The 23,484-nt window shown below is 36.8% G+C and overlaps 1 protein-coding gene across 1 annotated transcript in view; it reads left to right on the top strand.

The window, feature by feature from the left end:
* Positions 1-23,484, top strand: part of PCCA (propionyl-CoA carboxylase subunit alpha) — a 273,215-nt gene that overhangs the window by 98,135 nt on the left and 151,596 nt on the right. Inside the window, exons 11-14 of the mRNA XM_083884834.1 lie at positions 2,460-2,554; positions 7,541-7,691; positions 17,553-17,696; positions 19,431-19,505. Coding sequence (XP_083740960.1) covers positions 2,460-2,554; positions 7,541-7,691; positions 17,553-17,696; positions 19,431-19,505 — 465 coding nt within the window. The remainder of the gene's footprint in view (positions 1-2,459; positions 2,555-7,540; positions 7,692-17,552; positions 17,697-19,430; positions 19,506-23,484) is intronic.

The following is a 23,484-nucleotide window of genomic DNA, read 5'->3' as shown; positions in this document are numbered from 1 at the left end:
TGGGACATTTTCTGTTATGAATGTTTAGATAAAAGGAACAAAAGCTGTAGCTGGGACATGCATTTTTAGGGAGATATGTACTGGAATCTCATGCCATCCCAGAGATGATAATTTCAGAATGCTGCAAATGTCTTCTGAGATAAAATTGTTTTATGGTTAGTTTCTTTTACTGGAAACAGCGGACACAGAATGAAAATAAAAGCCTAATGCTGGATGTTGTTGGCTTATTCTATTTGCAATTATTTTCTCATAGTAGATGTTCATGCATGTCTCTATTTTCCATTACTAATAATAGAAAAACATTTCTTTTAAGATCCAGGTTGCTGAAATTTAGTAGGATATGAGAAATGTGAAAAAAAGTGAAGTGAAAAAAAAATATTACTGCTTGGATTGAAAAAAATGTATTGAGCTTCTCTCCTCTCTCTCTGTCTCTGTGTATTTTTCAGAAGAGGATATCTTCTGAAAAATACACACACACACACAGAGAGAGGAGAGAGAAGCACAATGACCAATTTTTATTGTAACATTCTAAGGTTTTTTGTTTGTTTTCACAAGACAGAATTCTGTGGAAAGTTTTAGGCTTTCTAACAGTGAAGCAGAAGTGCTCACAAGGAATCATACTACTTACAGGACAGTGATTTTTCCATCAAGTACCATGCTATGCTCTAGAGTTACTGCTTTAATACTAAAATAACCCCCACAAAAAATGAGTCCAAAAATTTTGTACCTCCCAAATGATTTCTTGTAGGGCCCCATGAGTTTGCAGAGTTCCACTCATCTGAATTGGATGGGTGAGCACTCAGGTGGGAAGTACCTGGGATCTTTTTTTTTCCTTTTTCCTTTTTCCTTTTTCCTTTTTCCTTTTTCCTTTTTCCTTTTTCCTCGTGGTGTTGAGTCCCTTGCTAGGGAATCTAGCAGCTGGCTGGAGCATCCTGCTGCTACTGCTGCTACTAAACCTCCTCCTGGGCAAGGAAGAAGGTTCTGGGAGATGCTGTGGTTTAGGAAATCCTAAAGTTGTCTATCTGCTAGATCCCTTTTTTTACTAGAAAGCTCCATACATTTGTGGGAGCACAACAGAATTTTTTTAGGAGGGAAAACATCTGATCTTACCAGAATACCCTGGATCTGATGCTGCACAGTGCACATGAGTTGTCTTCATGAGTTCACTGCCTTGTTTTCAGTCACATCTACCCAGATTTTTCATGCCTTAGCAGCCATTGGTGTCATAGATTCAGGAATTCATCTTGCCTAGTGCCATAGTTGCTCTTTGATGCTAAAAGGAATAATAAATAATACAGATTCGTTGTCACAAATGTGAGTAGATATGGTTGAGTTCACACAGTTTGAGGAAGATTGTCTCCTTGTTTTATCTTGTCGGTTTCCAATGTAGAACTGAGCTATTAAAGAATGAAGCATGAATATTGGCATGGGTTCCCGCAGATCAGAGCAGGAAGAATGATAAAAAAAAAATGGGTTAGAAGAAAAAATTTATGAGGAAGAAAGGGAGCAGGTGTGGTCTGTGTTAAAAGAAATTGTTCTAAGAATAAGTGTAGGGTTATCATCATAAGATGGGAAGAAGTCTACTTGAGTCTTCAAATCTAGTATTTGGTATTGGAAATAGCTGTATTATACCATCAATTTCATAAAGGGACAGAGTTCCTTTTCTTACTTTCACCTCTAGTTTGAAGTTGAAGAATCAATTAAGAGTTCTTCTATGCTCAACTTGTGGACTTTTTTCTAGTGTGTAATTTTTGTACTTGGGTCTAGATACTTGATTTTGTTACCTCTTTCATGAACTGAAGCTGCACCCAAGAACTGTAGTTATTGATTTTTAAAAAGTTTCTTGAAACTACTCTTTTTATTTCCTTTGAAAATACTGAGGTAGGCGCAAATTTTATTTTCCTTTATGAAGGAAAACAAAGTTTCTGAAAATTTATTTTTCTTCATAAAAGACATGGCACTATGGTTTGCCTACTAAGAAAACTTCATTAGCTATTTTTTTCTGAAAGATTTTGTGTGTAATTTAGAAGCAAAATTTGGCATCCTTTGAGATTTATGTTGTTGATGCAATATTTTGCTTTTGTGTAATTTTTGTAATGCAGTACAATTTAAAATGCTTGAAAATGTAGTTTTAATCTTATTTCAGCCTTTTGTAAGATCCCTAAATCATAAATCAAATTTTGAAGTGAGAGGGTGTTTTGCTATGTACAGACTCTACATAGAGGCTTTAGAATAGTCCTACTCAGAATTTGAAGGAGTGTTCAACTAGTATTTAATATATAATTAATTTTCTACAAGAGCTTTTCCCTCCAGGCTTTTTTTTTTTTTTTTTTTTTTTTTTTTTTTTTTTTTTTTAAGTTTGGAAAAAAATCCCAAACCCTGAATGCTGCATAACAGTATTATGTCAAAAGACCATATGCTTACATCTGTTTGTTAATAGCACTGTGTTATTGTTTCAGGTTTTGGCAGATAAACATGGCAATGCTTTGTGGTTGAATGAAAGAGAATGCTCCATTCAGAGGAGAAACCAGAAAGTTGTGGAGGAAGCACCAAGGTGTGTATACTGGATTCTTGATGCAGCTTCATAGTAACTGAAAGCACTTTTAGAAGCCTGCTGGTTCTATTTATTGTACAAATGCAAGCAAATTTTATTCTATTAAAAAGCACAAAGAAAATAAATGTTTGTTACAGTCATTTGATTGTAATGCAATTCTGATGTTGTTCTTGAGGGTGTTTTCATTTTGCTTTGCAATGTCTTTCTGTAAGAAAACTGCTGTTATGCAGTTAATTATTTTTCATGATCTTGTATAAAATGGATTTGAATCTTACCAATCCACTTTATGGGATATGGCTTTGTTTATATATATGAGATTTTTCTTTGATACTCACTTTTGGATGTAAAAGTTAAGTAAAATATGAAATAAGTATGAATTTTACCAGAGATACAGGTATTTGGCTGTTAGAGTAATTGTATAAAGGCCACATAATACTGTATATTTCCATTTGAATTGAAGAATGGAAATACAAAATACTCTGCAGCACTTTTAGTACCATTCATGGTAGTGAGGTGGAGATCTAGGTGTCTAGTAACTCAAAAGTGCAAAATTATTTTAATCTTACTGATTTAATGTGAAGCTGAATTACTTTGCTGCTGTGGGAGATATGGCCTTGCTGTGTTTTCTGCATAGCAGTCAGCAGAGAATACGTGTATAAAAAGGGCAGCAAGAAATTCTGATTTCAAAAAGGCAGACACGGGTCTATTGCTGCCTGTGGGAATTACCAGTGTAATATGTTCATCAGCTGGGATTGGTTTGCTATATTTTTTTATAGCACAGAACTATGTGGTACAACAATTTGGGATGTGAGGAAGAGCACATCACCGAAATGACATTTCCTTTAAGGTGCCGCATTAACACTGAGTTGTAATTGCAGGACTGCCACTGTTTGGCCTATATTTTAAATAAAAGAGCAAAATTTGAATCTAAATATATAAATCCACTTGTAAATGCTTCCTGCTAGTGCTTGTGGATTTCTTGGAAGCCTTATGCTGCTTATGCCTAAAGATCTTTCTGTGTTATTGCGGAAAGTGAAAACTTCAGGTCCTGATATAATGCACGTGTGTGCATGTATGTGTACCTAAGCACATAAAAGAGGAGGATCTTCTGCCTCGAGAGTCTATGTAAGGCAATGCCTGTTATTCCTGCCTGCCTCTTCTCCATGCCTGTGGTCAATTCAAGTGGGGTGATGTATCTCTTCTCTTACCAGCCAGCTGTGATCAGGGTGTTTTCTTTCATCAGAATTATCAGCCTTTTAATTTTCTTGGGCTTGGAGTTGCCAGTAAGTTTTCTCATCCCCTCCTATAACCCTACAAGAGTGTGGGCAAGTCAATACCTTCCAAAATTTGGTGTGAAAGCACTTCTGCCTTTTTGTTGTTGAATGTTTTAGACTCTGTCAGCCTTCTACTGGCAGCTTTGGAAGATTACCTGTCATAAAGCCACTTGCCCTTGGCTGCAGAATCTATTAATTTTCAAAGGGTTACGAGACACGCAGATAAGTAGGGCATGAACTTCTATGAGACACCAGAGAGACCCTAAAGCCTCAAGTTAACCCTTCCTGTGAATGCTGTTTTAGTTTGATTGCTTAAGGAATCCTGGACACACTCTTCTGGTGTGACTGGATGTAGGAGATAGACAGTCCTCTTTTCTCCTGTTTCAAATGGTAGCTGCTATTAAGAACTCTGAGATAGGTCAAACCTTTCTATTTTCTTTCATGAAGCCTGGGAAATAGGGGTGTTGTGGACTGAAATCTTGGGAGATTTTTTGTCTTTTGGACAGTTTAGGGCTTTTGACATTGGCCTCTTCTCATGCCTTTTTTGATTTACTCTATTATGATGGCATTTTCCTAAGTGTCTAATTTAGGAGACTGAGGGCCTTTTGGCTTGGAAAGTAACCTATGATTTTCTTAAGATTAAATCTGTAGCTGCTGAACTTATCCTTATGGATAATTTTGTGTTTGTGTCTCCAGTTTTACTTTTAAGGGAAGTTTAGTCTTTTGTTAAAAACAAGCAACAAACAAAAATGCTGTCTTTTGCTGAGAGAAACTCCTTCAGTTCATGCACTAATGAGGTTTGCAATATTCAAGGGGCCCCTGGTGTTCATGATGGTCAGTCCCCCAGATTCAAATAGGAGACCAGAAACATGACTTATACCCTTGATGAGTTGTCCTCTTTTGGGAAGTACAGACAATAAGACACATCCAATCATCACCAGATTTTTATTTTGTGCTCGGTGTAATTAGTGAGGCACAAAGCTTCCAGTGATGTACCGTAATTTTATCTACTTTCACACATTTTTGGATATGCTGTTCTCTTCTCATTTAACAGAAGCTGACATTTTAAGACATGAGTGGCATTTAATACTCTTAGTGTTTTTCCTTAGTTGAGCTTTTGTTCCTCAACTGCCCAACCTCTTCTCCGTTCATTTTCACAGTTGCCATGAGACACTGTACTTAGGCAAGAAAAAACACAGAGGTGTGGTTGTATTTTCCTGTTGCTGGAGTGATTAGTAAAAGATTGTTTCCCATGTGAAGAAACAAGGCCTATAAGTTTATCAGAAAATCCATGGATCCTTTAGGATTAATCAAAATTAAATGCAGAAGAGTATTAACTGACATCCTATTCAATAATTGGAGTAGTAACTCAGAGGAGTGTTCTAAAACTTAACTTTGGTGAGCACATGTGTCCTATCTAACAATTTCTGAACCTGTTAGAAGCTTCTTAAAGCACTTCCAATTTGCCTCACACTTGTGTGAAGGAATAGTAGTCATCTGTTCAGAGGCACTGATAGTTTAAATGAGTGTATATAGCCAGGAACTTAGCAGAACTTAGCAGTGCATTATTGAATTAGACTCTATCTACAGGTTCTTCTTAGAGTTGTTGTGCATATATGTGTGTCAGACTATATGTTTCCTCTCACTGTCTAGAAATTGTTGAAGGATTTTGGGTTAAGAGAAATGTGAGCCTGTTCTGCTTGTGACTGTGCACGTGCTTCATAGGTGGGCACCATTTAGATGTGGGGACAGAACTGTGTACTCAGATCCTTTAGCCTATTTATGCCCGTGGTCTGGTAGTATAAAATGAATACCTCAAAGGATAGTGCTTTGTGTAGGCAAGTAATTTTTTTAAACAAACAATATGCTTGGAGCAAGGAAGCTGACCTTGTCATTTAGAAAACTGAAGTTCACTCTCCCAGTGTGGTGGAATCTTCAGAGGAAGAGTAAGTGTTATTGATAATTTATTTTTTGCCCAAACTGAGCAGTGAATTTCCACTGATGGTGTAACTGTTGTATTTAGCAAAAACTCAACTTTGTCTGTGAATGAAGGTGATATGGGTATTTTGGGACACCTTATCTGATGAACTAACAGTGGAGAAGGCAACATCTGCCCATGTGGTTTATCTCCCTGGCTGCAAAAACAAAGTGACAAACCAATTGTATTCCCTTTGATTAACTTACAATAACTTGATAAAGGTCTTATGAATGAAGTGTCAAGTCTGATTTATTTTTTATTTTTGATGCTTTTATTTTGTGAATATTTTATTTTATGGTAGCTTTTGTGCTGCCATTGGAGCTGTCTAAAGAAAAACACATGTATGTGTGAGAAAAAAGATTCAAAGTCAGATTTAAAATGCTGTGTTTTCAAGTGATGCCTAATTAGACTGGAGAAGAGTTACCTTGGTTATAGAAGGTGCATGGTTTAAAAAAGGTGAAACAATGTATTTGAAAGGTAAAACAGTAGAGGGGAATATGAAAACTTTGGTTAATTAACCTAGCCAATGGTAGGGATCATCCAGTCATTTCAGAGAGTAAAGCTTAACTGTGTGGCAGAGATCAACATCAGCAATGTGACACTTGTGTTCCATTCTCTGGCTACAGCAGGAGGTGAACAGTAAGATCTCAGACTTACATTTAACAAGTATAGGAAAGACACCACTGTAATGAAGGGGAGTAACTGTCTTTCATCTGTATGAGAAGTAATAATGGTTATTCTAGAAATAGAGTATGAAGCTGATATTGAGAATGTTTTGTTCTTCATAAGCCACTCATTGACCTTTCATGATCAAAGCCCTGCAGAAACTCCACAATGAATTATAGAATGTTGATTTCATGTAATGTGTTATCCTCTTACTGGATCAAAATAAGAAATATTATGAAACTATTTTATATTTACAAGTGCCTATTCTTCTAAGTATGACACAGTTATGTCTTCTGATTTTTGCTTTCATCTGATGCAGGATCTCATACAGCTTTCTTGAATAAGACTTCCTTTTCCTGTTGGTCCCATTGTTTGCCAAGGAATTTTTTTTTCCTAGATTCTGAAAACACATGCCTTACGGTCTGTTAGAATCTGCTTGTGTGGGCACTGGAAGAACAGAGGTGTGAAGTAGCACTTTTCCAGTAAAAAAAAAAGCATTCCACTGTCTCCTACCTTGCCTTGATATTTGGTCACTTCTTGTATCATGTCAAATATGGTTTGTTGAGGCAGAAGTCTCTAGCTCTTCTGTGAGTTCAGGTCTCAGTGAAAACCACCACAGTGTGCCGAAAGATACGTCCTGACCTAGCACTGGCTGCTGTCTGGGTGCAGTCTGGGGCTCCAGATGAAGCTGCACTGGCTTTGAGGCCACTTTAAACAGGTGGGGGCTCCTGATTGCTCCTTTGCAGAATTAGGGCCAACTGTTGAAGCCATCTCAAGAAATATGTAACACTTGGTATTTTAGTTTTAAAGAGTGACTTAGAGGTAAGGTAGATATTTTATATGTTAGAGAATATGGCTATTTATCCTGAATTTCTTGTACATTAGTAGTAATTGTAAAGTGTGTAGTGTATCTACTTAGAGGCAATATAAATGTAAAGACAATCTTGACATGTTTTCATAACTTTAATAATGATGCTGTCCTCTTTTGACCATAGTTTAAACAGAAGATTAAATTATAGAACAATTATTATTTTATAACTAAAAAAAATCGTTGTTTCTATACTGTAGCACTTTTCTAGACCCTGAAACTCGAAGAGCAATGGGAGAACAAGCAGTAGCTCTTGCCAAAGCAGTAAAGTATTCCTCTGCTGGAACAGTAGAATTCCTTGTGGACTCCAGTAAGAATTTCTACTTTTTGGAAATGAATACTAGACTTCAGGTAAGAAAAACAACTCTTCAGATTCAGAAAAGTGTTATTTAAATAAACAGACCATAAGCTTCTCCCATGTTAAAGGGTCTACTGCAAAGATTTAAACATAAGTATCTTGATGCATGTGAGCACTTCCCACTGAACTTAAAAGATCTACTCACTGAAAAGGTCTACTCATATAAGCCTGCCTATGCAAGACTTTGCAGCAGTGAGCCCTTGCACAGCACTCAAGTAAATGTTCAAAGCTTTTGCTCTTTGTTACACTTGACCTAAAGACCTTGCAAAAGGTCACTGTTAAGTGCCACTCTGAGTTCACAGTAAGTGGCTAGGTGCTGTGCTCTGAGGCTTTCCTGAAACCTACTGATCCCTGAAGTTTCTTATTTTTTATATGTTGATGATGACTTCCTGAGTTTCTCTAGGAGAGTGATTGAAACTATATGTGTATATGAGCAAGAAGACTAGCAACCTGCATATGATTGAAATTGTGACTTGAATGCAACTGTGTAAAAAGCATGCTGACACAATGTAGGATTTTTGTGACCATTCATGTAGTCAGTAGAAGCTGTCCTAATGTACACTGCAAGTGAACAGTGTTTTATGGAAACCGATGAGCAGTGTTTTATGGAAAACCCCCTCTATCAAAAAACTTTTTTGATTGTTTGATGGATTTCTGGTCATAAGCTAAGAAAACAGGTATATAACTTGAAGTCTGGACATCATTTTTGAAGACCAGAAGAGTATTCAACTTGTAAGAAGTCCATTTTGTTGCCTTTATCCTCTGTTTCTCACTTTGTTAAATAACACCAAAAAGACTGAAATGTGGAATCAAGCACCAGTTTGATAAGCTTCCCATTCTGTTGTAGCTGTATTTCTTTAGGTTTATGTCCTGTGTGCTTGCTTGTACATGTGGGCACTGATAGAGCCCACATAAGATAGAGATCCTCATAATCTGACATCTTTGCATGACCTTTTGTAATAACTAGGTAAATTTATGATTTAGCTAAGTTTATGCTTTGGATAAAGAAGTTAAAGAGATTTAAGGGTATGTTGCAGTCCTCTGTGCCAGGGGAAGACTGCTGCTAAATTTTTTCTTGCCTTGCAGGACAGGAATGGTTTTGGAATTAGCCATGACAGTCACTTCACATGCCTTTGCTAGGCATTATCAAGTCCACCCTAGATTCAGTTAGAGGGAGTGGTGGTTAATGGCAATGTATAGTTAATTAAAATATTATGAACAGTTCTCTCACTTTGGTCACATTCTTTACACTTTCCCACGTCTTTTAGTTTTTGAGCCAACATTTCTTCAGTGAATCCACGTTCTTGTTTACATAGGAGAAAATTAATTTATGTTTTTTTTGCATAACCCACCAGAACTTCAAAACTATTTCTTTGCTGTAGTATTATTGACCATGAGTTCCTAAATGGAATTTGTGGTGGAATATCCTTGGACTCCTTTTTGTGGGTTGTTTTTCAGACATTACCTTTGCTGTTTTGCAGTGTCTTCCCCCTGCAATACTCACTGGTACGTATTTGTAGTCCCAAATTCTCAGGTCTCCACATAGGCAGGAAGAAAGCTTTCACAACTTGGTCTTTAAGGACTTTAGACTCCTTTTGAAATATAGCCTAAACAGTTTGACAATCTCCTCTAATAACAAACCCATTCTTTCCAACTCTTAAAGAAATTTATTAACCTTAAATTAGACTACTTGTTTAGATATTCTCTATTTCCTCTATCCTGACTGGGTATTGTCTCTAATTAGCATTTCAGCTTGAGTCTGGAGTAGTAATTTTCTCTGATTTTTTCCCCAGTCTTACCCAATTGATCTCTCACTTCTCCCAAGTCTCAAGGTTTACTTTCTGTTCAGCTAACAATTATGCAAGTAATGTATTGTACTTGCTCCCTACTATTAAGAGCCAAGCCTATAAACTATTGAAGCTTGTCCAGCTTTAACATCAGGGCCGGGATAGTCTCCAGATGACCCTGTAGTGCTTCAGTTTTTTTTCCTTTTGCATCTCCTAACTGTGATCAGTGGCTAAGATTCACTTGCCTTGTTCTTGCTGAATGCCCCACAGCTGGAAGAACTTTCCAAAATGATGGGTGTCTGGTCCATAAATGATCCTCTTAAGGTATTTGTCTGTGTGCATTAGACACAGCTACGTGTCAACATCATCAGAACATTTCTACTAAACTATGCAGTTTTCCATCTGTTTTAATGTTTCAGCAATCTCTGATCAGATCACTGGAACATTTTAATGTTAGATATAGACTTCAGAATATACTTGCAAACTAAACCGTGTCCAGTATTTTGACTGTTAATTTCTCCCCTCCCTCCCTCTGGTGTATCTTTTGGATGCCTTTCAGTCTTTCTGGTAAATTATTTTGAAGTAATCAGAGTTGTATTGTTACTTTGCTGGTTTTTTTTGGGGACTCTCTGGGAATATACCTTTTCTGTTATATAGTTATGCAAAAGAAGTGTAAATAGCACCTTGGAGGAAGTTTATATTTTATTTAGTTTTTGTTTTAAATGTTGCTGCAATACTATACAAGATTGAGAAGCAGAATAAAATTGGTGAATCAGCTCCATTGTGTCTCTTGTATGCTACACAAATTTGTTACAGATGTTTTACTGCCTCTAAGTGATTCAGCTAGAATGGCTTATTACTTACTGTTGGCAATGTTCTTTTTGTTGTATCTGCTTCTCTGTCATCTTTCAGAGGCTAGCTGTTAAGTATGAGATATAAGATTGAGGACTGCATAATTGCATAGTAAAGCTAGTTGTTTTTACTTTCCACAAGAGAACAGAGATGTCCGCCCTAGCAGCTACCAGAAAACTCCTGTGCAGTGTCATTTTGAGTACTTTTGCAGTGGTTTTCAGGCAGTTTACCACTGTTAAAATTGAGGCAGACCAGATGTCAAATATCTGATTCTTCATAGCTGCTCATAGTGTGGAGTGTCTTCTGTTACTTAGTTGTCATCAGCCTAATCAAGGGAAGTCATGGTCCAAAACAACTTATCCAGAGCTTTGCAATAAATACAAAATTTCTGACCCCATAGATTGATAGCCTTTCTGGCTTCCAAGTTATGTAAAAATCTTGTAAGGTACTTCAGAAACTGGCTTTCACTAGAAAAGTTTCTTCTTTTCTTCACTGGAAGAATAGATGATGTTTCTTTTGGACTTTATATGAAGGACATCTGTGGTCTGTATTTACAAAATATCTGTTAATATGTGTGTGTGATGTAGCTAAACTTCATACATGTGAATCAGTTAGTGACAGCAAAGGGAAAATATCCCGTATTTTAGATGTTTGTAGTTCCTTGAAATTAGAAGCATCCCTTGTTGGGTAGAAAACACTAAGAAATGTCAGAGTGATGTGAATTGAACACTTATGCTCAATGCAATTGGTTTGTTTTTGTCTCAGGCCTGTTCCCAACCTTCTGCCTCCCTCATGAGTTGTGAGATTTAAATAGTGTGTGAGTACTCCCTTCCTCCTCAAAATGTGACTGAATTAGCTTAATCTAATTGAAAAGATAATTTATGTAGACTGGAGTTGAGAAATATGGCAATTTCAGTAGCAGTGGGTTTTCTCTTCATGTGTTAGTTTGAGTATTTTTGTCACAACTTTTTAGCAAATAAAAATTATTTTTGTAGAATAATCTGACATGTTTGTGAGAGATTTGCTTACCTAAGTTTTTCGTTTACACTTGTCACATGAGTATTTTATGTAAGTGTTTTAAAGTTTTTTTTAAAGTAACTTGATTCTAAGGCATAAAGTTGAAGGTAAGTAACCTTCCATAGACTTATAAAACATTACCCAGTGCTAAGACTTTTGTTTATCACTTTCTGGGTTTTCATCAGATTTTTGACCTTTGATTTGACCTTTGGAAAATCATATATTCCAGAACTTTGTGCAAAACTGGCTGTGACTAGTGAAAAACATGAGAAGAGTTTTTACATGCAACATGTCTGTCCTTCTCATGTTTGTCCACCCATGAAAATATACAAAGCATGGTTGGAAAATGTCTATAAGTAGGTAGAAATCCTGTTGCGGATGGTTTGGAGTTCCACTGCTTATAAACTCCTGGTTCTAAGAGCCTCTTAATGGTATCTCTGTTCTGTTGCTCATCAGAAGTCGGCACCTGCTATGTTCGCTTAGTGAAGGATATAAGTGCTGGAAAATATTGCGGTTGCACTCTATGTAACTGTAACAACAAAATACAAATAGCAAAGTAGTGAACTGAATCCAGAATGCCACCTAAAGTCACAGAGAGATGGTGATTTTGGTATCTATAGCAGAGCCATGGGATAGCAAGCGGTAATCTTGCTGTCTTGGTTGTCGGTAGCTGCCTGGAGGATGACTTGTGATTGGTGGGCAGGAGTATGGGAGCAGAGAAAGGGGCTGTCAGGAATTAGAGGAGTAGATTTCTATGGTGGGATTTCAAAGTAAATCTTCAAACTATTATTTCTGCTGTTTGCTGAGACTCTTCATATTTCTTAATACTAGAATCTTGTTTTACTGTGACAACACTTTGCTTCAGTCATTTTAAATAGTCTAACGAACAGTGTCAGATGGTAAAGACTTTCAATTGCTGCTAACCTGGGCTGAATTCGAACTACTGACCTAAAGGTGAAAGGTCTCTTATCCCATTACCAGTCTGCTAAGCCCACCAGAATCCATTCTGCACACAGTTTATACCAGCTGTTCATGGCCATTTTTAGAACCGAAAGAAAAGGTGATTTTTCTGCCAAACAACACTTCACACAAGAGGGTCAGCCGACAACAGTTAACCAAATTTTTGCCACGTTCTTGCCTCCTAATGCAACTTCCATTATGTATCTACTGGTTGTCTGCTTTTCAGGCTTCCCAAAAGAACTACAGAAAAGCATTGCTAATTGTTGTTGACAGAAGAGAACAACATTGTTTGTGTAAGTCATTGAATCTGAAAGATGCCATTAACAGTGCTGCCAAGGCATGGAGTGATATCTTAGAGACGACATTCCCATGTAACTCTCAAAAAATACTATTAAAAAAAGTAGAGAAAGAGGAGACTATTTAATAAGTAGAGAAACAAAAGGTCATTCTTCAAAGGATACGTTAGTTTCTTTGCTTTGGTGAATTTGACGTAAAGCAAATCAAAGAATAGCTGCAGTGTGACCAGAGCCATCTTGATTGAAGTTCTGAGAAGGCTTTAATACTGCAGCTTAATACAGTAAAAGCAGGAATTACCTCTTTAGGAAAGTAAGTATTGGTTTTGTGGATACTAGTTTCTTTATTTCCTTACATGAAGTATGTATTGGAAAGGAAATTGTGTAGAACTACTGAATTTCAAGAAATTTTTTTGAAGTGCAGGATGTTAATTGAGAAAGTTATGTTGAAATTGGGAGCTAATTAACTTGTTGACTTAAAGTATGTGCTATTTGTCTAAAACACAGAAGAGATTCAGAATTCATAGACCACATGAGATGTGTCTGTCCCATACAATGTAGAAACAAATCCTTGCAAAAGAAAATTGAGAACTGTGTCAATGATTATTGGAATATAACTTCCTATGAGGAAGTAAATTAAATACTTTTTCAAGGTTATATGCTACAATTAAAAATTAGTTTGTACCAAATGTCTGTGCATTAGTTTTTATTTCTACATCTTACTTGGAAACAATAAGTCTATCTGACCATCTTAGCTGATAGAAATTTTTGCAGTCTGGTTGCCTTCAATTCTTCAACTGTACACTAATAAGTCAGAAAACAAACAGCAAGTGTTATTATATAGGATGCATATAGGTAGCCAGTTATGTATTCCTGCTTTCCATTCATATTCTGTACATTAATCCAACCATTGTCTATTTTTCAGTAGCCTTTATAAAAGCTGTTTTTTGCTGTGTGCTCTCGAGCCCCACGTACATGTGAACTGTTTTGCAGAAAGATGTGACCCCAGCGTGCTCCTGCTCATAGTAGTCAGGAAGCTTGCATGCCTGAAGAGCAGAACATGTTCAGTTCTCCGAAATAGAAACCAGGCTTACTGAAATACAGAGGTTTGAGAAGCATCTGTAAGTTGGTGTGTTTGGGTCAATTGATACTGAATTTGGCTGCAGCAGCAAAGCCTGTGGGACTCCAGGTGAATCACATTTCCTGGAAACTGAGGTGTATGTTGAAAGTTAGTTTTGAGATTATTTATCTGAATGTAAAGGGATATATGACACCAGCTAGAGACTTACAGTAGTAGGGGTGACATAGGCTGTAGTTTTAAGTCTACTGAAATTTAGATTTTCTTGGCTGATGTGGCGTGCTTGAATGTTCCAACTGGTGTGTGAGTAACTTGATGCCTTATGCACACAGGGACAAGAGCAGTCTGTGAGTGTCCAGAAGTGTTTGCTGTTAGATCTTGAGTACCTTGATAGTCTTGAGAAAAATGTGCCCCAGAATTATTCTGCTGAATATAAGGGGAGCAGTCATCACTAACTCTTAGCTCCAACTGTCCATAAAAACTGCATTACTGTTTTTGTAGCTGTGGATGAATTCCAGTATGGTAAAGCTTTAAAACCACTGGCAGTCACAGAACAGGAGGAGAGTTAGGGACCTTTCCATACTGTTCTGGTAATGGATGCTAACTGGTCTGTGATGTTGGTAGGTTCCTCAAATCTTGTATACCTGCTTTACCACACATAAACTGGGATGTAATTATTATTTTCTGACAGGCTTTGCCACTAGTTTCTCTTGCTGTATAAATGGGAAGGGGTTCGTGAAGCAAAAACACTTGCAATGCTCATGGGAAGTCTGATTGCTGTGATATGTCCTAAGAGCAGTGGACCCAGTATGAAGGGGAAGCACTTTCCTTTTACTCTGTATAGCTATTGCTGCTCATAGCAGGTATAGCTTTGTGGACTTGAAAGCAGGAATATAAGTGGCATTTTACATAGACTTAAGGCTTTTTAAAGGAGGTGTATATCGTTCTTAAGTGCATTGAAATGATGACTTTTAATCAACTGCTTATGAGCAGACTTGGTGTAAGTAAAGGAACTGATAAAGATGTTACTTTTGGCAGCTAATTAATTAAGAGTTCTTGCTGATCAATTTTTTCTGCCTGTCTTGTTGAGAAGAAGGTACAACTGCCTTGATACAGGTATGATTGCTTGCTGCAGACATGTCTTGTTTTGCACTTTGTGTTGAAGACAGAAATAATGTGTGAATGTAACCACTATTGTATAACCATACCAACACTGGCCCTTTGATGGCTGGAGTTCACTGGCAACATCTTGGATCAGTCATCTGCAAAACTGAGTATGGCCTAAAGCTTAAGGGATTGATCAATTGAGTGAGATTCAGCTCCATTTGTGGGCAAACTTGCATTCATGTTGTCAAAAATGTAGTACTTAGTTGACTTAGTCTCCATATACTGGCAAGTAAAGGCTGCTGATGGACAAGAGATATAGCATGAAATGAATAGAAGAAAATACAACAGAGAAGCAGAATAAAGATGGCACCTGAAGTAGAAAGAGGAAAAGAGGGAAGTGATTGAAGTTAGCTTTTAAGAGTGATTTTATAACAATTACTTTAGTCAATTGGCTCTTACAGTTGTTGTAGAAATTTTGAGATGAAAATTCTTTTCTATCATATTTTGGTCATCTGTTGGTCTTAATGAGTATTAAAATGCATTTAAAATGTATTTGGTACCCCAAATTAATGCTGTGATTGGAATTGTCTATGTTATGCCTCTGTAGTAATAGTTGAAGCAGAGTCTTAAAATAAAGTAGGACAGCTTCTCCCCACTGCCCAAAAAAAAAAAAAAAAACCTCAGTTTTTTTCCTATATATATTTTCTGAATGCTTTTTTGTGTGGAGACACAAAGGGAGTATTTTGAAGAAACAGAAGAAAATATTGACCAAGTCAAAGATCTGTATTGAAGAATGGATTAAATAAATGTTTGTGAGTTGTAAGAACCAAACAACAAAAATATTTTTCTTTTCAGGGACATTCCATCTTATTTTGATCATCAACAATAAAACTGAAAACAACAATGAAGCTATTGAATCTGGAATGCCAATTGCTATCCAAGAAAAATGGCAGTATAACTAAATAATGCAAATGTCTTTGGAAAAATAAAAAGTATTTTAATTATCTGGAATGTTAAAATTCCAAACATGTTCTCAGCTTAAAGGTAATCTTTTAAAACTTAAATTCTGAAGTAGGAAAATAAGTTTTGTACAAATATGAATGTCTGATAAGTAACTTTCTATTAAAACTTAGGGAGTTTTAATAGAAACTTCAAGTCTTAATAGAAAATGAATTGCTTCAATTTAACACTGCAGGATGGATGAGATGTTTCATAGATTCTCAAAATACTGTTATTAAGCTTGACATGCTGGAGGGTATCACGTGTTAGGTAGAATCAAGATTGAATTTCGTAGGTACATCCTTAACTGTATAATCAGATTCCCATTTCAATGTCACTTCTGTCCTTCAAAGAGTAGGTGCTTGTTTCAGTAATGATTTGTCATTAAAATTATGTCAAAAAAAATCTTAAAATATTGTTGAAACTCTAAACAAACTCACAGCACACACAGGGCTAATTGTGGATGCCATCTGTTTATCTTTACAAAGCTTTTTTTCTTGAAGACCAAAGAATCTACTTGATCTGATAAGCTACAATGTTGTTATAATGACTGAATGTTTTCCTTAGTATTATATACTTCAAGGAAGAAAGACAAGTGGTTTGGTCAGTGACCTTTTTCCTGCATCAGAAAAGGTACATACTATGACATCTCACAATAAACAGTTGCAAAGTGCATTTTCCTGAGGTATTTTTCCCCTTGGAGCGCAAACATTTTATTACAAAACTGGCAGTTCTCTCATGTTTTCTATAGGGAAGATGGTATAGCTGTTTCTGTGTGAAGAACGTGCTTTTAGCATGCCTACCTTTTCCTTGATTGATATGGTGGTGATCAGAGGAACCACCTTGGTTGCTTTTTACTGTCCTGTGCCTAGTCAAAGGCTTTTTAAAGTTAATCAACGTGCCTGTTCCTCTGTCCATTTGAAGGCAGAGGTGTGTGTCCATGAGCATATGCGCGCCCATGTGTGCATGCTCGTACGCACATCCTGCGTGAGCGCGAGTGAAGGCAATTCCCAGGGCAGCGCCTTCCAAAGCCGTTAGCGGCAATTTGCTGAGCGCGCGGAGCCACTCTGCTGGTCCAGCCCAGCTATTGTGCATGCTAAGCACTAAACAGATAAGTCTGGAGGGGGGGGAAAATGAAGGATCCATCTGCTCATTTCTGCTACACTGCGCTGATGCAAGATTACGCTAATCTGGTTGCTTGTCAGGACAGGTTAGTGAAAGAAGGCGAATGGGTGAGATATAGGCTACGCTGGTTCTGTGGAATATTGGTAGCGGCTCCTGTATGTGCCATGTTAAGTGTAGCAGAATGGGTTGATTATCAGCTACTTTAAGATTTTCAGTTAAAATATAGTTATGGCTACAGTGTGAGTCTCTTCAAAACAACATTGAATGAGAAAAGCTTCCAAACAAAGAAAAATTAACTCATTGTCAACAGATGCCTTTAAATTTGTAAAATAAGTGAAAAAAACCCAAACAAAACCTCCCTACAAATCCTCCCAGTTCACCTCTCTAGTTTTCCTTTTGTATGCTGCTCCAAGTTATTGTAATCTGCTAATAATTTTTTTGTGTTTCCCATGCAAAGACAGCAGTTGCTGGAGTTAAGTAATTTTTTTTGCAGAAAAAGGTCAAAGTAGAAACATGTTCTTTCTCTGTTCTTTGGCTGGTCAAATTTCTTGTTTATCTGTGTTTGTTTACAGTGAGGTGCATTTTTTTTTGGTTGTTTTTTTGTTACCTACTGACTGACAGTTCTTGACCTTGCAGGTTGAACATCCCGTCACAGAATGCATTACCGGCCTGGACTTAGTCCAAGAAATGATCCGTGTTGCTAAGGGTTACCCTCTCAGGCACAAACAGGCTGATATTCCCATCAACGGCTGGGCGGTTGAATGTCGAGTTTATGCTGAGGTAAATGAGTGGTAATGGGCAGGAGGGGGTAGGTGGTTGAATTGTGGCGTAATAATACCCAGGTGTGGATAGATGCCAAGGTGAAATCAAGGAATATCATTTGAAAGTCACGGTTTAGAGCATGTAACATGAGTGGTTAATGAGGTTTTGTAGAATTGAGTTCTTATGTTTTAATTAAAAATGTGGTGTGTTTCAACATAGCTTTTTCCTGAAAATTGAAAGTAAAGATGGTGAAAGAGAGAGGTGAGCAAATATCATTAGAAATAAGCCTGCATGTTCAGTTCACAATTAGTGATGCTGGAGTTATTTACCAGTTCACTACTCTTTCCAGTTTCTGAAACGTGTAGTTGAAACTTCTTGACTTAAAGACAGTTGAAATTGAATGTCTTACAGGATTTTTTTGTTTTAATAAAACTTCTGTAAAGGTCGATGAAAAGCCAAGTTACGCATCTTCTGAAACAGTAGTTTATAGGATAAACTTTCAAAGCACATTCCAAAACAGTAACTTCAATTATGGTATGAGTTTCTATCTCACCTTAAAGAAGCTTACGAATATTTAAACCCCATTTTCAAATACCTTCAAGACATTTTGATGTAATGTCTTTTTGTTATCACTTTTGATACATGGAAATGAAAAAGTAAAAAAAGTAATTGAATGACCGAGTGATTTGGGTTGGAGGGGACCTTGAAGATCATCTAGTTTCAAGCCCCCTGCCATGGGCAGGGACACCTTCCTCTAGATCAGGTTGCTGAGAGCCCCATCCACTCTGGCCTTGAACATTTTCAGGGATAGGGGCTGGAAAATAATGCCTATCTTCCGTCATTTAGTTTCACAAACATTTTAAGTAACTCTGCATTTCAAAACCAATTCAGCACCTAGAGACATTTTTTCCCTTGCTTAACTGTTGGGAATTTTGTTACCGAGACCATCTTATTTGATATTGTTGTTTTTTTTTTTTCCCCTTCATGACACGCACATAACCTCTAAATTGTTCTACTGGTTCCAAGTTGTACATACTATTTTGATAAAGAATAAATATTTGCCGTGGGACTGGCATGGAAGCTATTCTGAGTTTTAGTAGGCTTTACCTTGCAATAACTGATACTTGGGCTTTTTATTTTGTTCAGCTTAAATCCCCTCACGTTTTTAAGTAATGAATCCAACTACTTTGCCATGAATTGGATTACTCTGTAGGCCATATATTTATTTGTTTTCCTGTTAAGTTTATATTGGTGTTGTATTATGTACATTAATGTAGGCGGTTTCAAGTGGCATAAAGATCAGTTTGACTTAAGATAACTGAAATTCTGACTGACCTTTTTTATCTCCGAAATTTTTTTCTTATACTCTTTTCAAGCCTGGCCTCCTGAATACTTTTCTATCCTTCTTCCAAGTGTAGCTAATGAAAATGTCATCTTTGTGTATTTTATTTTGGTATGTTGTAACTGGGTGCAGAATACTTATTTCCTTTTTTTTTTTTTTTTTTTTTTTTTTTTTTTTTTTTTTTTTTTTTTTAACTGATGCAAGATATTTTATATACTTCCGTTTCTTTATTTGGAGTTGTGGGGGCAGATGGATGAAGAAGTGTTCTTTGATACAAGTAATTCTGAAAAGAGAGTCTCAAGAAAAGAGTCATTCCAGTAGCAGTTTCTTTTATGCTTAAAACTTTTAAAACATTATATGCTCTCCATCTGTAAAAGCTTAATGCTTTCTCATGTTGAACTTTTTTTCAGGACCCCTACAAATCTTTTGGCCTGCCATCCATTGGTAAACTGTCTCAGTATCAGGAACCGTTGCATGTGCCAAGTGTAAGTAACTCTGTTCTGGTTTTCGTAGGTGCTGAGTGTCTCTTATATAAAGACTATAAATACTCAGCAGCTTTGTAAACCAAGCTTTTTTTCCAGCTATTTGCCAGAGTGGGGACAGGACATGGCAGTACTGATTTGTGCAGCCTGAGAAATTGCTTAAAAGTGAACAGTTCCAAACTGGTTAAAAATGTTCAGATTGGATATAACAGGAAACCAATTCATGTTGAAGTAGTTTGTTCTATAACTTTCAGCTTAAGTTTTTCAAACACAGCTTTAGTAAATGTACTTGTGGTCATTAGAAATGACAGTGAACTGTTGAGTCAGCTCTTTAAGCATAGAGAACTGGGGACACTGGTGAGAAATCACCAGTTTAGCTTTGTAGACTTTAAAGAAGAGTTTCTTACAGTGGTTATGTGTTTCAGGATATAGCCTAACTATATAGAATAGGTGTTTAATAAACAGTGTTTTCTACTGGGTGTAAAGAGCAAATACACTGCCTTTCTGTGAAATCAAGGTAGTCTTAAATTATAAGTGCACATATACATGAATGACACTGTGTCAGTGCAATGATGAGACTGTACCATCTATGAATACAATTATTCAGTCTGATTGCTTGCACGGAAAACACTGAGAGATTACAGGAGGGGTCTTAAATGTGGAGTTGTTATTGGATATATGATTTATTTCGCTTTTTAAATTGTTTTTGCCCGTGTACTTTCCAAAGGGACCTGACCCTTTCTGGTCTTTAAGGCTTCATGCTGTGTTCAAAGCCTGAAAGCAGAAAAAAATTGTGAAGATCTAAAAGGCATTATGTGCTCTTAAAGAGGAGATGAGGGGAAAAAGGTATTACTGGATGTATCTAAACTTCTTTTTAATGAAACAAAGAGTGTATTTAATAAGAATTTATAATGAATACTCCAGTGGTTGTTAGAAGTTTTCACCATGTTGTAATAGCTAACACGATGTCAAACATTTTGCCCTTGCAAGTTTTTGCAATTTGCAATTTTCCAAACGTGAGACCTGTTGAAAGTACAAGTGATAATGGACAAACTATACCCCCTACAGTCTTTGTCCCACCAAATCTTTCTTCAATTAATGCTGCAGCAGGAGTTTTATGTAATAACATTTGCGCTTGTGAGCCATCCATACAAAGAAAAAACAATTAAAATGCCTTAAATGTTCTGCTTACTGCTGTTATTTGCTTGTGTGAATGTTGCATGTCAGCTAAATGGACCACGGAATAGATAAAGTGATTGGGTGTAGGAGAGTGCACACTAAGCTTTGTCTATCATTATTGCTGGGAGCAATCAAATTGATGCCAGCAGGACAGTAGACGCGTTGACAGCTGTAATTATGTATCTCCATGGTGATCACTTTTGGCCTGTCATGGAGGCCCATGAGTCCCCTCCCTTGCAAGCATTTAATCAGATTGGGCTGTCACTTGTCAGGTAGACGGGGTGGGCTGGGAGTTGTGCTTAAGGGGAGAGGTGAATTGAAAATGAAGGGTGGGAAATGCCTGATTGCTTCACGTAGTCCATCGTGGTACCAAAGAAAGAGATTTTAATTACACTGGAGGCTTCAGAGCAATGGTTTGAGGAACTCATATAGAGTCTCTAGGCTTTCTCTTCCTGTTTACTTCCCCTGTCATATTAAAAAATAGAAAAACTATTTTTATGTAGACACTCTTGATTTGGTGTCTTAATACATACATTTCTGCTACCATGAAAATAATTTCTCTCCTGAGAATGTCGTGCTGCTAAGAACAAAATTAATATGGCTAAAAAGGTACAGCGTTACAGGCCCATTGGTGCTGTGGTGTTTGTTTTCTGCACTTTAGTTTTTAGAATTGTCAACAATTTGGCTTGAGAAAAATTAGCAGAGATGTGTAGTGTGTCACAGCAAGTTCAGCTTGTGTATTACCAAATGTATTTGCAATTCATTTGTTCTGTGTCTCAAGTTATCTCTGATTGCCTACCATGCCTGTGTGTCAGCTGCTCATGCTGGTGGAACTGGCGAGCATGGCTGGGTGAGAGATTTTGCTCAGCCATAGGGAAGAATATGATGGCTGTTTTTGTGTCATGTAGTTTGTAATTTCCTTAGAACATGGTGCTCATAAGTACCAATTTTTTTTTTTTGTGTTTGATAATGAAGCTTAAGACAGGTGACTACAAACCAGCCCTTTATGTGTGATAGTGAGCTTTGATGTTTGGTATTCCTTCACAACATATTCTGCTATAACTGGAGAGCTCCAGCATTGCTCTCTGTCAGTATGAGCAACAGTCTGGTCACTTTAATGACTCTTACCAGGAAAAGAAAAATCTTAGACTCAGATATAGCAAAGAATTGAGAAATACTAGAATCTGTTTTGGTTCCTAAGTGGAATTTGATGCATTAAGAGTTCATTGCAGGACTGAGACACAGATTGTACTTCCCCTCCCCCTCCAAAAAACATTTTTCATTCATTTGCTGTTGTCCTAATGTAATAACACAGGAGGATGGTACAACAGCAAGTGTTGGGGCTGTAATATGAATGAGCTCTAGGCCACAGCAGGACCTTTAACCCTAGCTTTTCCTAAATATCTAAAATACTGAGTAAAAGAAAGGAAATATATTAAACAGAAGTAAATGCTGGAGGTCTAATAAATATTGCTATTATTTATCAAGTTCAGCACATTATAGTGAGTATCTGTTGAATTAGGGTTTCTTGTTCATCCAATATTCATTAAGTTCTGTCACACCATATAGTTTATAAAATCACCTACTGTTACCAGGCTCTGAAAATGTAAGCACCACAGGGAGAATTGAAGATAGTATAAATGTATTTCTTTTTTGCTGTCATTTTTTCAGTCATCTTGAGTTTATTTTATGAAAATTATCTTCCATAAAGGACTCCAAAATTTTTTAAGGAAGTTATGCAGTAGTTTAAGTAGTTTATATTCACTGTAGCCTTTTTGAGATATTGTAGTTAGGGAAAAATGTGAATTTTGTAGTGGTCACGTACATGTGTTGTATATGAACAGAAACAGAGCCAGGCAGAGCATACAGTTGGTATCCTCAGGAGTCTTAGTTAACTTTAGGGTCTGACTAACCTATTTATTGTGGGTCTGAATTATGCACCTTTTGTATGTTTTTTCTTTGTTGAAAGGTGACATACACATGTCAGTACTTACCTGTGCATATGTAAAGCACCCCTGAATGCTTGTGTGCAGTCACTTTATAGGTGCTGCTTCAGAGACACAAGTCACAGTACAATTCAAGTATGTGTGGAGTATGTATGTCATACCTTGTCGTATGTATGTATTTATTATTGCAAAAAAATATCATGGGCAGGGGATTTATCTCGAGTAGGTAAATTAAGTAGGTAAATTAAATCTTTCTGATTTAAATGTGAGAACATGTGCATTGACTTTATACATAGGCAGCCATTCTGTGAGAAAGGATGGTTTAGCAGCTGGAAGAAAGGAAGCTGAGAAATACACTGCATGTTTTTTCTGTAATCATTACATGTCTGAACTACCTTCTCATCAGTAGCTAATGTTAAATGTACCTGATGTGAGTAGTGGGGAGCCCAGTTAAGCACAGATAAAGCACATTCAGATAAGATGCTATTAAAGGGGTGCATAAGCAATACTGCCTTTATATGTGAATAAGTATCAAAAAAATAATATGTAAATATAAATATATGAATACAAATATGTGAATAAGTGGATTTTTTCTTAAAATAAACACAGTGTCCTAAAAACTAGTCAGACAATGTTTCTTACTGAAGAAGTGCATATACCTGCTAGGGTATCTTTTTATGTCATTTGGATAATAAAGTCATCATCATGCCCTCATGTGGATTCTCTAGACAAGAGGTTCTACATGTGGTCCCTTGATAATTGCCTAAATTAAAATATTAAAGGCTAACAGCCGTTGCATTGACCTTTTTCTGCCTTGCTGCAGACAGATGAGCTGCTGTTTATTACAAAGGTTTCTT

Source organism: Zosterops lateralis (assembly GCF_965231275.1).
Source record: "Zosterops lateralis genome assembly, chromosome: 2".
NCBI classification, from domain to species: Eukaryota; Metazoa; Chordata; class Aves; order Passeriformes; family Zosteropidae; genus Zosterops; species Zosterops lateralis.
The sequence above is the reverse complement of the archived record's forward strand: the minus strand, read 5'-3'. Positions and strand labels throughout refer to the sequence as shown.